Source organism: Lagopus muta, chromosome 14 (genome assembly GCF_023343835.1).
Source record: "Lagopus muta isolate bLagMut1 chromosome 14, bLagMut1 primary, whole genome shotgun sequence".
NCBI lineage: Eukaryota > Metazoa > Chordata > Aves > Galliformes > Phasianidae > Lagopus > Lagopus muta.
The window spans coordinates 10,930,767-10,947,265 of NC_064446.1; the positions used below are offsets into that span (position 1 = coordinate 10,930,767).

At 39.1% G+C, this 16,499-nt stretch overlaps 1 protein-coding gene across 1 annotated transcript in view; it reads left to right on the forward strand.

The window, feature by feature from the left end:
* Positions 1 to 16,499, forward strand: part of CLINT1 (clathrin interactor 1) — a 46,791-nt gene that overhangs the window by 11,213 nt on the left and 19,079 nt on the right. The window contains exons 2-5 of the mRNA XM_048960173.1: positions 12,942 to 13,046; positions 13,698 to 13,794; positions 15,285 to 15,393; positions 16,286 to 16,450. Coding sequence (XP_048816130.1) covers positions 12,942 to 13,046; positions 13,698 to 13,794; positions 15,285 to 15,393; positions 16,286 to 16,450 — 476 coding nt within the window. The remainder of the gene's footprint in view (positions 1 to 12,941; positions 13,047 to 13,697; positions 13,795 to 15,284; positions 15,394 to 16,285; positions 16,451 to 16,499) is intronic.

Genomic DNA, 16,499 nt, shown 5'->3' on the forward strand with positions numbered 1-16,499 from the left:
TGGTTCTGTGTAATGCAGTGCAGAAAAAAGTTCTGAGACTGAATGGAATACGTCTGGATTGTACTTAAGGATGGCATCATTCTTAAATAGTCTGATAAATGTAATGGTTTGTTGTGGACTGGATTTCGGTATCGGATAGGAAAGGAAACACTGCAAATGCCTTAGAGCTGTTGAGTATAGCAGTTACTGCAGGGCTCCATGGAAAAACTGATGCTTTCAGCATGAAGCAGTGAATAAACAGTAGGCTGTAAGGACCCAATTTTGAGAAGAGAAGCTGATCAACTTTCCTATAGTGACATCTACATTCGGTTTCTGGTTTTATTTCATTTTCATTAAAAAAAAAAAATAAGGCTGAAAAGAGATATTGAGAGGCTTTTTTATGAACATCAGCAACTGTGAAATTAATTCTGGACTGTTTAGAAATAAGATGAATCGCATTACAATTTACTCATCTTAGAAAAACAAAGATGTTGGTTTCATTTGTCTCTGAAACCGTTACTGAATATCTCCTGCATAGCAAGTTCCTCTGAAAGACATGTGAGCAATGAGCCTGTAGTTGGATAACTTTGCGTAAACTGTTGCCACCTCCTTCTCTTCTCCTACTCCAAAAAGTGCAGTGCAGCTTCTATCTCTGTCTTAAGACATTTTCTAGGACATGAGGCTGTACTAAAGCAGCAGTTGCAGGTGTTTTGTTTAGTAGCTTCACCTGCTGCTTAGATGTATCATCTAGATACATACAGATTCTGAGATGCATTTCTCAGGCTTCCATAGGTAATATGATTGATAGCTGGCTACGTTGCAGATGAAGTGTGAAGCTGTACTCAGCTTTGTAGCTGAAGGCAGTGGGAGCTGCAAACTTAATCTGGCCTGCTTTGAGAAAAGCTTTTAACAGGTGCTCACTGTTGGTTTGGAGGAGTTATTGGGGGTCACCTTTATCCCACTCAGAATGCTTGCAGATGAAGGTTTGTGTTGTGACGTCCAGGAGTACGCGTGTTGCTGCATTTCCAAAGTGGTTATGTAGTAGCAGCAAATGATCTATTTGTGATAAAAGCTTCAATGTCATTGTTTAAAATTTAATCATCCCTCTCCTAGTGGAACAGCTAGCTTGTGTTTAGAGTAATGCTTGGAATTAGAGCAAGGTTTTGATGGTGCATAGCCTGCAATGAAGGGGATAGCTGAAACTGCAAGGATCATTAAGCATGGTCCAGTTGAGGACAGTTGGTTTTGACTCTACCGAAACGTGTATTATTGTGTATGTATTGTTCTGTCCACACCAAGTATTCTGCCAACTGACGTATTCAAATCATAATTAATTCTTTGAACTAAGAAATCTTGCATTGTTTGTAAGTTGGTGTGAATGGCAATAGCAAATAGTTGTGCACCATTCGTAGGTGCATAACTGCAGGCACTATTCACTGCTTTTCAGAGTAAAAATGGTTTTAATTGTAACGATTCAGCTATTGTACTTTGTGTGCATAGCTGCATGTTTTCCTTGACCAGTTTGGTAACTGTAAGCTAACAACTGTTGTGTGCTCCTTATGGTGTCGGAAAACCCTACTGTGAATCTTTCCTGGGGGAACACCTGTGCAAGTAGTGAATCAGCAGTTACAGAGACCTCAGGGTTGCACAAGCTGTAGTGTTAAGGAGGGCTTGTCAAAGAAGATGTAACTTTGGGGGATTGTGTTAAAGCAGTACTGGCACAACTCTCTGGATACACTGAAAGCTAGAAGATTTTTTGGAAGTAGGAGACAAACTTGTTGTGCGATGACCTCTACTTATGACATTCCACTGGCAAAATGTCTTAAGAAGTTTCTGATAAAGTTTTTACTTATTTTATTGCCCATCCTCCTCTTCCATCCAAAGACCACTGAATTTTGCTGGTGCCAGGAAGTCTGAGATACAAAGAAGTCAAGGTTGCACGGTTTCTGAGTTGACTGTCTCCTCTTGAGTGCAACTACAACTGGCTTATTGTCGGAGAACTTCTGCCACCTTTTATTTGTGAGTAAGGTTAAGACCTGGCTGCTCTTGTAGATGCTGCTCTCACAACAGTAACATTTTATGCAACAATCATTAAAGCTCACAGGCTGCAGTAATTTGGAGGCTCTGTGTCTGCCAAGGATTTCTATGCGCACTAAAACAGTTGAGCTGTGAGCTTGGAAATGTTATCTTAATGCTCTGTGCTTACATGGAGGGCAGTAGCATTAGATATTGTGCTCAGGAGTCTTATGCAATGTGTTGGAGACACCTGAAAGGAACTCTTAATTTTCAGGGAAAGTTTCTCTTGAAGTTATATGAATGTAAATACAAGAAAATGCCGTGGATTGGAAGGTGTAAATTAGGTTGAAGTCTGATTGTTTTATTCTTTCTCAGAGAAAAACAGCTTTTTAGTTTTGTGTTGTAATTGAATCTAGCCATGTTCACTGGGGTTTACTTTTTGTACTGCTCTTTTCCTCATGTAAGAAGCACTGACTCTACAGAAAATCAATCATAAACACTTCTCTTGCTCTTTGTGCTACTCAGTGAAACGTTTTTTCACAACTCCTGTTAGCTGGTTGGATCACCTCTATGAAAACATTAAAGGTGCAGCATCTGACTGAAAATGAGTTGTGATTTCTGCTGTGTTTTGAAGGAGGAAGGCTGATCTGACTGGATTCTGTAAAGCAATGCAGTTGACTTTAAAATATTTTTATAACTGATGCAGATTGCTTGTTGCAGAGGAAAAATCTGAAGTGTAGGAAGAAGACTGGATGTGTAAGTGAGCAAAAATAACTGTAGCTGTGCAGTAATGAATTGCATATGGAAATATGTTTAGTTCTGCAGTTACACAAAGTTATCCAAGTTCTGTCATTCCACTTTTTTTTTTTTTTTTTTTTTACTCTATGGCTGCTATTTTTTAAGTATAGTATACTGAACTTTGGAAATCCATGGTAATAGAGCCTATGAAGCAGGCTTAAATCTGATACGCCAGGTGTGTGCTCAGAGGAGTGCAAGGACACAGGAACTTGTAATCCTTGCAAAGGATGTGTTGCCTGTCTCAATGAAAAAATGTTTGTGTTAGCAAGTAACTCTCCTACCAAAGTGTCAAATGTTGCCTCAGAGGCAGCTCTTTTCACTTGTTTGTGGAATTGGTTTTCATGCTGAAGATGAATCTCATTTGTCATAAGAATGATGTAGATGTAATTTTACTCTAATATCAATGAAGATTTAAACTGAATACTAATACTGAAACACCATGGTATTATTTCCACTGTAAGGTTAAAGGAAGTGTTTTGATTAATTTTAACTTTTTAATAAAGGTGTTTGAATGGAGTAGTACATAAAATGAAAGCACTGAGAGTTTTAAAATGTAACTGCAGAAATGTACACTTGAAGATGTGTCATTGATGAAGACTAGAGAATGGAAAATGTGATGGATTGGGTGTTTGGAACTAAAATCCTGTGAAGAATGGAGAAATGCAGAAATAGAGCTGGTCTGTAGATGAAAAAATACTGTATGTAGAGGTGGTACAAGGCCATGGTTGGTGGTATTGTCATGTCAGAATCCTCACCAATTGGAGGAGTAACACGCACTGCTGCTCTGTAGTTGTTGACAAACTACAGTATCTAAAGCAGCTGTGTATCTGATGGTGTAAACCACAAAGGGGTGATTTCAGAGAAAAATGCAGAAGTATTAACACACCACTGCAGGGAATCTGTAGTGGAGAGATGAAATCAGCCTTAAATTAAAGGGCGGTAGTGTTCATTCCTTGCACAAGTGTGCTTGAAGACTACCATGTAATTGGTTGCTTCTTCTTTCCTAACATCTGTAAAAGCTACTCCAGCAATAGCATAGCAATTACAGAAAACATGAAGAATATAGCAAGCTGCAATTGGTAACTTCTACAGAAGGCTTCAGCTATGTTGTGGTGGTTTCTGTAAATGATAAAGCTTCCAAGTGCTCTAGCAGGATTCAGTTTGATTCTTATGTCACTGTCTTTTTTGAAAGGGTATTTGTGAGGTGGATTTGGGTATCTTGTTTACTCGGTAGTCTTTTGTGATTAGCAGTTGTAAGGCACAGGAAATAGCTTTATAGTTCCTTCCTCCCTCAAGTCGTTATTCATTTGTGGCCATCAGGATGTTTTTCTTGGCTTATCTCTTTCTGTGCAGTTTGCCTTGCACATCTGCCACATAAATTATGAAACTCAACTTGAAAAGCTGGAAATGTATTTCAGATCCTACTGCAATGAAGATGGTGGTGTTGGTCAAAAAGAGCGTAATTGCTGCTTGCATGGAAGGTCTGTAATAATATCCAGTATTCATGTAACAAATTGTCTGGTGCCGTATTTGTAATGCTTCTAAGGAGTGGTTTAAAATTAAGAAACTTAAATGGTCAAGTATCGTCTTGTGTTGAGCTGTTACCTTTGTGCAACCTGAGGCATTTCAGCAGATGGGTACCCATCTGTTTCTGCACTGAACGTGGACTTCTGGCTTTGTCTTTGAGATCCATATGTTTCATCTGTAAGGCTCTAAATCTAAGCTGCATGTTTTATAACAAAAGTGACATTACTGACAGGAGCAAAATGAAAGTGCATTAAGTTCATTGCATGTTTTTTTGTTTGTCTTAGCCAAGCAAAGACAGAGGTGCTGGCTCAGATCGAATATCCAAGTTCACACCATTTTTATTCAGATGGCACATCTCTCATCTCCCCTCCTCATCTGGGGAGGAATAATTCCATGCACCAGTACAGGTTGGGGGATGACCTGCTGGAGGGGAGCTCTGCGGAGAGGGACCTGGGTGTCCTGGTGGACGACAGGTTGGCCATGAGCCAGCAGTGTGCCCTTGTGGCCAAGAGGGCCAATGGCATCCTGGGGTGCATTAAAAAGAGCGTGGCCAGCAGGTCAAAGGAGGTGATCCTCCCTCTCTACTCTGCCCTGGTGAGACCTCATCTGGAGTACTGTGTCCAGTTCTGGGCTCCCCAGTACAAAAAAGACAGGGATCTCTTGGAAAGAGTCCAGCGGAGGGCCACAAAGATGGTGAAGTGCCTGGAGCATCTCTCCTATGAAGAAAGGCTGAGTGAACTGGGTCTGTTCAGCCTTGAGAAAAGGAGACTAAGAGGGGACCTGATCCAGGTCTATAAATATCTAAGGTGTGGGGGGCAGAATGGCGAGGCTGGACTCTTCTCAGTGGTGAGCGGAGACAGGACAAGGGGAAACGGCTGGAAACTGCAGCATAGGAAGTTCTGCACCAATGTGCGCAAGAACTTCTTTACGGTGAGGTGACGGAGCACTGGAACAGGCTGCCCAGGGAGGTGGTGGAGTCTCCTTCTCTGGAGATGTTCAAAACCTGCCTGGATGCCTACCTGTGCTACCTGGTGTAGGGAACCTGCTTTGGCAGGGGGGTTGGACTCGATGATCTCTGGAGGTCCCTTCCAACCCCTACAATTCTGTAATTCTGTGATAGTGTCTTTTTCCTGAATAACCTGTTACTAACACTAGGTGCATGAATCCCTGAATGACTGTTGTGTTTGGGAAAAGAAACTTGAAAGTTGTGTTTGGATCAGCAGTCCAATGTCATCCCTCAGAGACTGAAGGAAGACGTGCCAGCAGAACTGCATGAGCAGAGCTGCCCTTCCCTGGGCTGTTCCCTGCTGGGGCCCTGAGCAGGTTGGGAGGCATTACTGTGAGGATCACAATCCTTTCTTAATGTTATCAATTCAGATGTCCCTCTGAAAGTATTTCATGCTCAGATGGATAAATGTTCAATGATTTTTTTTTTTTAACTAATAAATAAAAATGCTCCTGGAAACCAGTGAACATTTTAATAGCAAGATTCTAGCATTTGGGCATGGGGATGGCAACCTTCCTCTGAGGAGCTGCATAGCTATTCATGTTACTGTGAGCTCTCGGTAGCTGAGATTAACTTCCTGACATACGTTAAGACAGGAGCATTGAATAGGAAGGTAACATTTCAACGTTCTCAAGGCTTTTCATCTCTTTCTACTCCTGCTGCATTGGAACCTTTTAACGTAGATACCTAAAAATAAGTCAGATGGATGACTCAGAGGATGAGTGGTGGGAATAAGAAAGTTCCCTTGCCTCCAGTGGCTGCGTTATAATGCCTTGCCTCTGTGGATGGGGGTCTTCTCGATAACAAAGTATTGGGAAACATCACTGGTATCTGCCTTACCACTTCACCAAATGTTCAGTGTTCATTCATGTATTTTATGGTGCATCCATTCCTTCTTTTATAATAAAACAAAAAAAATGTGTATGCTACCATCCCAAACGTGTTTTCAGTCTCTGTATTGCTCTTTTCTGAAAACATTTGAAAATCTCTTTGGATAGTATCCCCAAAACAAGCACCATAGGTTAGATGAATAATAGCTCAGGGGCCCTTTTCTAGTCTTGTGGAAGACTGCTAGTTTTGCAGCTGCAAATGGAACAGACAAGCTGGCAGTTTAGGTGTTGCAGAACGCAAAACTGGCACTTGAGCTGTAGGAGCAGTGTTTCAGCTCAGCCTCAGATCTAAGTTACTGCTGCCTTTGTCCAGAGGTTTTCCTGTTGAGATTGCCACTGTGCTGGTAGCAAGCTATCCATGTGAGAAAGCACTCGTTTTTGTGTACTTCACCAGAAAACCCATTGCAGTGCTGAGACAGAGAAGCACAATGACTACATGGCCAGCTGTGTATGTTCTTTTGTAACTGCACTCAAAGCAAACTTTCCATCTTGTAATTCAAGGATTTCTTAACTATTTTTCAGATGCCATCCTTTTTTGGTTGGACCATGCAGTCTAGTTATTTTTAAAATCAATAGAGCTGATAAAACATGATGGTACTGAATTTTGGGATGTAGACTTCCAAAATGGTTACTGTAAAAATCCCTCACCAAGTGAGGTGGTGAGATTTTCTTCTGAGTCAGTGACAGCTGTGCTGTCATGGAGCAATGTGAAGTGTGCTGTGCTTTTACTTACTGTGTAAGTTACTGGAGATATGCAGAAGACTTCCTAAAAATAAAGAAGCTGCTAACAAAATTACAGAAATAATGAGATTAAAGTGTTTTTGTACAAGGCTGCCTATTATAAGGATAATGCTGCTAAACACCTAGTTACCTAGAAGATAAAATTGTGATGTTTATTTTGCTATTGGAATAACACAAGGTTAAAGCATTCTTTCTTGCAGGATTTATTTACTGTACGAGGTATTACAGTACTGCACGGCTTCTGCTGCCCTGCATTCATGCAGATCCTTGCCTATAAGAGGCACTTTCTTTAGAAGATACACTTCCTTTGGTATTGCTGTTTGTTTGAACGGCAGTAAAATACAGTTTCAACTGTATGTATGATAGTCATGTGTGCAATACATTATTCCCCCCCCCGCATCTTGTCTTTAAACAGATATTTTCAGAATAGTCTCATTGGAAACTGTTAATGGTGGTAAAATGTAGAAAGTTTCTCATCTCAGCTTTTAGTATTTTAGTGTTCCCAGCTGCAAAATTAAAAAAAGGAAAACAGAAGGTGCATAATCCAGTGATGTCCTTGGAGTAATAGTTAAAGGCATAATATTATGCACATAGGAGTTCCATGTATACGTGATATTGTAATTGGTTTGAAATATACATTGGAAAAAAAATTTAACTATGTAACCAGGTTTTTCATTCCTTCTGCTGGCTCACTCAGCACAGTGGGCAGCTTCCCAGAGGTTTGAGAAGTGTTTCTAATTAGGCTTACCCTGTCCAATGCAATACCTTTATCATCGCTATAAAGAAACTATTGTAATACATCCTCTCTGAGACTTCTGTTTATTTTAGTTTTCGCTAAATTAGACATGGCATTTCACAAATCTTCTGTGAATCCTATGTCCAGAATGGTGCTTGTGTCCTCAGTGACACCACCCACATCAATAGCAGCTCTAATCCTAACGGCGCTTTAATGGAGCGGTCTGAGTCGTGCCCCAGGGCACAGTCAGGGCTTTTAAGTTTGAGGCAGAAACACTGCCTAAGATCTGTTAGTCTTTGTGATTCCTTAATATGTGCTAAAGCAAGTTTCATTCGAAACGGTGGTGTATAATTCCTTGCTACACTTACTATGTGAGTACCTTCTTTTCTCATAGCACTTGTTGTTTTCTCTATTGCAAGTTTCCTGTGCAAAGGCTGTTTAAAGGTTGCAGTGTATTAACGACTAATTCTACCTGAGCATTGAATATAATGTAAAAGGTTCACGTGGCACTTGGAGCTCTGAAATGCTGAGAGATGCAGCTATCTGCTCCTATCCCGATGAACGTGCTTGTCTTAGAAATGTGTTTTCTCCAGAAGAACATTGCTCCCAAAATCTAACAGTAAGCTGTCTTAATGAGCTGTCATTTCATGCAGGGCAATGAGGGATCAATGCCACTGACCATGAAAAAAATCCAGAAGGTATGGGCAATGCTGTATGGAGTTCTTTACGGAAGGTTGTGGGCACTGAACTTGGTACCCTCGCTAATGCTGCTACATCTGAGCTCCCAACCAAATTGAATGGAGTGAGCAAAGACAAAAATGGTTGCACCTTTCTTTAGCAGGTTTGCTGGAAGTGTGTATATATCTCTGTTAAAGTCTTTATTGTTAGTTCAAGGGTTAACATTAGGGCTTGGTGGCTCATTTTAGAGTGGAGGTTAACCGAGGAAATAAATTTCTCTGTGCATAACCTTTCATGATTGAACTCATCCCCACTCCTGGAACTTCTTCCACTTCTTTGGTTCAGAGCCTCATATTTCCCCAGCAGTGTTTCCAGAGTGTTCCTTGTTCAAGGGGTATGATTTAGAGGGAGAGGTTTTGTTTTTTCCAGTGCAGAAGCAGCAATGGCTGTAGGATAACTGTTTCAGGCACAACAAAACTGTATGTGATGTTTCCAGTTGTAAGCTGTGACTAGGAATGCCACATTTGTATGGTACTTCATAAGCAATGGTTATCTATCAGATAGCTGAGCTGAGCAGTTGCAGCAGATGAATCTGCAGAGAATGCCACGTGGTCCAAAACCTTGCTGGAGCAAACCTTTAATTCATACCATAGTGCTGTTGTGTTACTGAGAGCAGAATACACCTCTTGCTCACTAATATTGTCTTACTGAGCATTTGTACTTTGGTTCTTGCATTCCTATGTAAGGTGTGGACCCAGCAGAATTGCCAGGCCACATCATGGGTTATTTTTCCTGTCACTGATATGGGAAGACAGCCTTCTTTACAGATTGCCTTTTGTATGCCATCCTGTGGGATGCTCCTGCAGTCTGTGAGGCTGTATGTACAAGTAGGCCATCCACAAGCTGTATTTCCTTTACAGAGTATTGCTCAGAGGGAAATCTCAGACCTGTAGGATTTTTCTTTCCTTAGGGCTGAAATCTGAAGTGCTTTTCAGATCCTTGAAAGTAGCAGGGCTGAAGTGACAGATAGTTAATGTCTTTTTTTTTTTTTTTAATGGACCTTATTCATTTTTCTTTTTTCTTTGATTTTACTTTATTTTTTAATGGAACTTCCTGGTAGGGAGGATAAAGAGGCAAATGAGAAGAACATCAACTAGATATTATCCTGCCTCAAATTGTGCGTTTAATGCAGAAAAATGGCTCACTGCTCACATCCCTCTACTCTCTCCTTTTTTTATTTTTTTTTTACTTTGTTTTTTAGACCACTGCAGCATCCAGATGACATCCTTATCTTAATTTACAAATCTCACTACATAGCTTAGAAAAGAACTTGGAGTTATTTAATAAGCTCCTGGATCCTTTGAGAGATTTTTCTTTGGAAAGCGCAGGCAAAAACTTGGGCAAAGTATTTTTGGGATGTTTTATCAGTGGTACATCTGTTCAGTCTCAGAGTGTGTTAACATACAGCCTATAAAATGCATGGAAAACTTCTAACTGTATTTGCCTTTTTTTTTTTTTAAACAAGTGATGTCTCATTGTCTGCAGTCAGAGATAATAAAAAATTTATAGCTATTACCCACTTGCTTTTCACTGCCGATGTGCATTTATTCATGTGGAGAACCTGACTCTCAGATATGGGTACCTACTCAGTGTTGGCTGTAACTGGTAGCTGTAAGCACTTCAAGTTGAGTGTTCTCATGTGAGAAATGTAGGAGCGAATCTTTTGCTTGCCATTCCTGTGCTCGTTGTGTCACAGAGGTGTGATGCTGCTCTTCTGGCTTTACTGAGCTGCTTTTTAAAGAAGAGGCAGTGGTGAAATAATTTGTAGTGGGTACAGGAAAGAAAATAATAATCTGACATCAGTCTGTGATTTTAATAGACTTAAAATTGTAGCATGCAAGCAGAAAGGAATGCAACAGCTTGTGGTGTTGATGTCAACCCATCTATTTATTTTATATCTATACATTTTTAAGGTAACTTTCAACATACACTTCATGTGTTCACAGTGTGTGTGCCTTAAAAGTTCCTGTAAAGGTGCTTGTTGCAGGGTTCCAATTGTGCAGGGCTTCAATGAACAGCTGTGTGTAAATTGGGCTGTACCCCTGTAGGGTATGTTGAACACCGCCTCTAGGATGCTGTCAGTCCCGACCCATGGACCTCCGTTTGTTTGCAGGGCAGGCTGTGTCCATGGGATCCGGCTCGACTCCCTGGAAGCCACCCAGTATAAACTAATCAGAGAGCCCCCCCTGGTGTCGTAGAGTGTCCTCGGATATTAAATTCATATCAATCGCAGGAAGTCTTGGCAATCAAGCTAGTCACTTTTTCCCTTCACATCTGGATGTAAATTTTTTGTTGTTGTTGTTGCAGAGGTCACAGGAATCATGGGTAGGGCATGGAACGAGGGCCATAGAAAACATGGGAAAGGAAGAATAAAACTGTATTTCCACCTTTTTAGAAGTGGTTATTTTTAAGTGACCTGGAACGATGCCAAACTACACAACTTTTTTTTATTTTTGAAGTTTACATTTGTTGCTGAATTAAGTGTGGCTTAACGATGCTTTGTTTTGGAACGCTTTGTGCCATTACATCTCATCCTGACATTTATCAAAGAGATTTCTCCTAGTTGCTCTGAACAATAACTTCACTGCAGGATTGATTTAGAAATAAGTGTTTTTTTTTTCCCAGTTTAGTCAGCTTTAAGTGCACTTTTTTAATTGTTACCTAAGTTTCCCCTGGTTCCCTTCTCCCCCCCCGCCCCTTCCATACCTTATGCTGCCGTTCCTTTACAGTTTGCATCTCTTCATGCATTTTCCAATCTTAAATGTTGTACTCTAACAAATGAAGGAAATGCTTAACTTTATGCTCTCCCACCCACCCCCAGCTCCTCATCACATCTCAAACAAGTGCTTAAGGAGGGTTATAAAAACAAACACAACCTTTCCATTCAACTGCCTGGCTTGCCTTGCTCAGGACAAGGGAGCCAGTGTGCTGAAAGCAGCACAGCTCTGGAGCCTCTAGCTTTGCCTTGTGGCTTTCTTGTTTGTTTTGGGTTGTTGTTTTTTCAAGTTCCATGCATCTGGGAAATAAAAGTTGTATTAGTTTGCATTTGTATATATGGCAGAGAAAAATGTCAAAAAAGGAGCTTGAGATGCATTTAGTGTAAATGAATTTGTAAAACCTTAATTGCTGTTGTTCATACCTACTGCTGTGTTCCTGTAGGCTTTTTTTTTTTAGTATAGATGGGTTTTGTGAGCTTGCTGATTATTTATTCAGTCATGTAACTTATTTCTCTTTAGACACAAAGTTGAATAAAATCATCCATCAGAATCTGACAGCAGGAATTCTCATGCTGAGAATCCAAGCTTAAGTCCAGGAATCTTATTCTGTTTTAACAATTACCTTCTGTGTGCCCTTTGGGACTTAAGGGGATCTCATTCTTGTTTCTGCTCCTTGTCCCAAGATTTTTGCTATCTTTATGCCAAGTAAAACTAAACGTGCTGACTCCTACATGGACAGAGGAATAACTACTGAGCATCTTGATTTATTTTTTTCCTGGTCCTTTCAAGCTTGGGGTGGGAGGGCTGGGAGGGAGGTGTTAAGCAATGATCACCACCTCGTTCTATTGTATTACATTGTATGGCAGTATCAATTTGTCCTTTTTACAGTTCAGCTAATTTGACTTGGTTGGACGTTGTGTATATTGAAGTCATCTTGCAGGATTGACTTCTGACACCAACTGTGCAATGAGCTTTAACTAAATTTTCCAACTTGTCTTCAATTTGTGTGCATACATAACTTGTAAGTTATTTTGGATACGCTGCAAAGAATGCAAGGACAACACGGTGCTAGGTTTCCTTTTGGAAACCACCTATCAACAATTGTAGTACAGCTTTTATGGGAAAAATACTTTTTTCCAAGTTCCGTTTTTCTGTGAACTCTCATAGATGTTGCTTGAATTCCTTGTAATCTTTGCATTGCTGTAATTGTAAAACAGCTTTTCTTCTTGTTTTCTCTTGAATAAATTTTAGATGGAAAACAGACCCTCTAGTGACTCTCATCTCTATTGTGGTCTTCCATTGGAGTGTTGTTTTGGGGCTTGGTTCCTGGCTTTTTGTTTACCATCACCTGTTTGGTGTTGATACTTGTTTCTCGTAGCACTCATCATTCGTAAAACCTGCTGCTGATTGAGTTGTAAAGCTTCTTGTGTATAAACACATGGTACAGAGCTCTAAGCAAACCATATCTAGTCAGGGAAGTTATCACCTTTGACTGTAGTGGTTCAGTTTGGATTTTAATTTGACCAAAAGCCATTTTTATTGGACTGAATCCAGCTCTAACGCAATCCATAGTTTCTCATCTATATTCTTGAAGATTAGTGGAATAGTAAAATCTTAAAGGTAACATAAATGTGTTGTATAGTGTCCTGAGGATAACTTCTGCACTGAAGATGTTTTTTCCCACCCTGTAGAGGTATCTCATTAAGGTACCCACTAGTGTCATTATTAAGTTTTCATGTGTTTCTCAGTTTCGATGGTAATCTTTGTGTGTGTTAATTTTTTTTCCTTTGCAGCACCAATGTGGTTATGAATTATTCAGAAATAGAGTCTAAGGTTCGAGAAGCAACCAATGATGATCCATGGGGACCTTCAGGGCAACTCATGGGAGAGATTGCCAAGTAAGTGATAATTTGAGGCAGTGATGAAGAAAGGCGCATTTTATAGCGGAATGTGAAATTTGCTGTTAAATCAACTCTGGTAATGCTGACTGATAATACTGAAGGGATGCTGTAAATAAATTCCTCTTTTAAACACAATCATTTTTTTTAAATGTGTAATCTTACAATGTACTGGAAACTGTCAAGCAGAAAACGTAGTCAAATTATTTTTGAAACACTTGATTTTACGTACGGAACCTCAGTTTGTTCAGTGGGTCTGACTTTGCTGGAGTGTTTATTTTCAAACTGATTTTCTGTGACTTTTGAAATAGAACGGAACTGGTCAAATTCTTTTTGAACTGTTTTCTGCCAAATTTAGTTTGGAAGTTACGTGTTTGACTAGTTGCTGTAGTTATCAGGGTATTTTCCTTTATGAAAAGCATTATTCTACTGCCTTACATTTGTAGATTAATTTCTTTCTTTTGTAGTCCTACAATGTAAATTACTTCTGTATGACTAAGAAGCAGTGATAGCTTTTTCCCTTGTAACGCTGTCAAACTCGGATGGCTTTAGATCAAGCCTGCCATCTACTGTCAGTGCTGAGACTTAACAAGCTATTACTGCAAGCCACTGAGAATAACATTTCTTTACTCCTTTTGTTCAATTTTTTAGGGCAACATTTATGTATGAACAGTTTCCAGAACTTATGAACATGCTTTGGACTCGCATGCTGAAAGACAATAAAAAGAACTGGAGGAGAGTTTATAAGGTGTGTATTAACATGAACTAGAATTATTCAGGATTTTGTTTGGCTTACAAAGGATGTAAATGTAACATTGTGATTTAGTGTGATTAAGCAGATATCATTCTGCTAGAAACCTGTAATTTCTTTACTAACTCTCTGCTTAATAATCTATTATTGCAGTCAAAGATGTCTTTCAAAGGAAAAGTAAATATCTGCTTTTAGAAAAGCTACTTCATGAGTGTAATGTTGTAATTGCATTTTGCTGATGTTCAAGCATTGGAGTAATATTCGCATTTTTAATCTAACCAATGGAATTGTTATTGTGGTACAAGAGAAGCAGATGATAAATTATTATGCTATCAAGACAATGTTCTTAAAGGAATTCAAAAATATCTGAAATAAGATTAAATTGCAATTTAATTTTATGACAGTTCATAATTCTGTAAATTGTGGTTTTGCTTTGAGTAGAGGCAGTTTTGTTACAGATCGTGTTGTATGAGGGTATGCCCTACTTGCATTTTGGAAACAGAACTGAAAATCATTTGCATTTTTCTTGTCTTTGGCTAATTAGTGTGGTACGGAAACTTTTTGCTTAAGAATATCATGCTGCACTTAAAGTGGTGTTCAGTGTTCACTGAATTATGCAAATATAACCTCATTTTTATAGAACTGATGTATTAAACTAGCTTATATTTTGTTGATGCCTGGTTGGAACAAGACAATTAATTCTAAGGCATAGTTTGTGCTTTTCACAGGTGCTTGATGTTTTGTATTCATAGTAATTGTTTTCCCTGAAGTACAATATAAATTAATATTTAATGCTATCACACATAACTACTTAATGTTATAAAGGCTGCTTGGAATTGCTTATCAGGTTTGGATAAGTTGAAATATAATGATAGTTTTTAGCTGTTAAAGGTACTACTTTAGAGTGGTTTTTTTTCCCCAGATAGAAATCCTAAACTTAAAAAAACCTGCAATTAAAGTAATTCTTCGTTCATTTCATAACTTGCTCAAGTTTGTCCTGAAATGCAGTTTTAAATATCCATTGCATCCAGTGTAAGGCTTCTTACATTTCTGTAGGTTAGGAGGTTAGGAGTTACTTTTGGAAGCTGTGACTGAGAAGCAGAAGAAAATGTTTCATTTTGCAGAGTTACTTTTTTCTTTTAAATTTCTTTGTGTATTTTAAAACAAGCAGTCGCTGATGAAGGCAATTACTTGTGATTTGGTAACATTAAATTATAGTTTAACAAATGCAGTTTTGATATCTTGAAGAGCAAAAAGTGTGTGTTTGGGGGAGGGAGAGGGAGAAGAGGGAGGAGATGGATGTTGGCTTTTTGCTTTTGTTTTTTCTCTGTAGGTGAACATATATTAAGCAGTTATATAGAAGGGGAAGATCTTATTATTAAATAGTTTTGATGGGGGCAGTTTTGGATTTCAATTTTTTTGTTTTGGGTTTTTTTTTTAATTGAGCTTTTGTTCATGCAATCATAAGGTGCTTTGTATTTTTATAGTCTTTGCTGCTCCTAGCTTACCTCATAAGGAACGGATCAGAGCGTGTTGTTACAAGTGCCAGAGAACACATTTATGATTTGCGATCCCTGGAAAATTACCACTTTGTAGGTGAGCAATAGAAAAATCTTATAAGCAAATTAAAACAGTAGTTGGAGTTGTCAGTCACCTGAACCAGCTTAGAAGCTTCCCCAGTCTAATTAGAATGTGACTGTTGCCAGTTGTGTGAAGAGTGCAGAATCCAAGACGTGGGACCCTAGAGTATTAATTAGTGAAGACAAGAACTTGCAGAAAAGACTGGCTAATAACAACAGAACCAACACAACATGAGTGTTCGGGTTTTTATTAAAATATGCACTAGAGACTGGTCCCCTGTGGTGTCCGTAAAGGAATAGCTTTAATCATATGGGAAGAAAAGGTTAGAGCTCCAAAACACACACATCTGTTTGAAGCTAGGGCTTTTTCCTCCCACCAAATAATATTTACAGTGCAAAGGCAGCAAGGCCAGTGTGTGTTTTGAATGTGAAAAAGGCTGGGAAAGGAGCATGTTTAGCTTGTAGTACATCCTAACTGAAAGCACTTCTTCAAAAATTGAGTTTTGCAAATAAGAGTGAGTTTCTGCAATTCAAGTTGCAAAAACTGGACCAAAAAGACCCAGCAAAAAGGCTTATGTTCTGGAGGGTTAAAATATTTCGTGGAAAATACAATTTCTATTTATAACACTGGTCTTTTCAATGTTTTGGCAGCAGTTAAACATTTTCTAAACACACCATTCAGTGAACTGTCAGTTATGTAAGGCTGAGCATTTGTGTTGAAGCAATATTTGGTCCCCTTAAAGCAGAAGCAGCAGACCTTGGTATCCTTAAGATCTTTCACTTCAGTTACTTTAATTGTAACTTAAATTTTCTTGATAGTTTGTGAAGTTCACTATTACTGCCTCTGGATTATTTTCTCATTTCTTCCCCCTCTCTTTCACACTCCCTTTCCTGCATTACCTACATAGATGAAAATGGCAAGGACCAGGGCATAAATATACGCCAGAAGGTGAAAGAAATGGTTGAATTTGCACAAGATGATGATCGACTTCGGGAAGAAAGGAAGAAAGCAAAGAAGAACAAAGACAAATACATTGGTGTTTCTTCGGACAGTGTAGGAGGGTTTCGATATAGTAAGTATTAACCAGTTTTTGCTGGTCAAGAGTTGACAATCTAGACTTT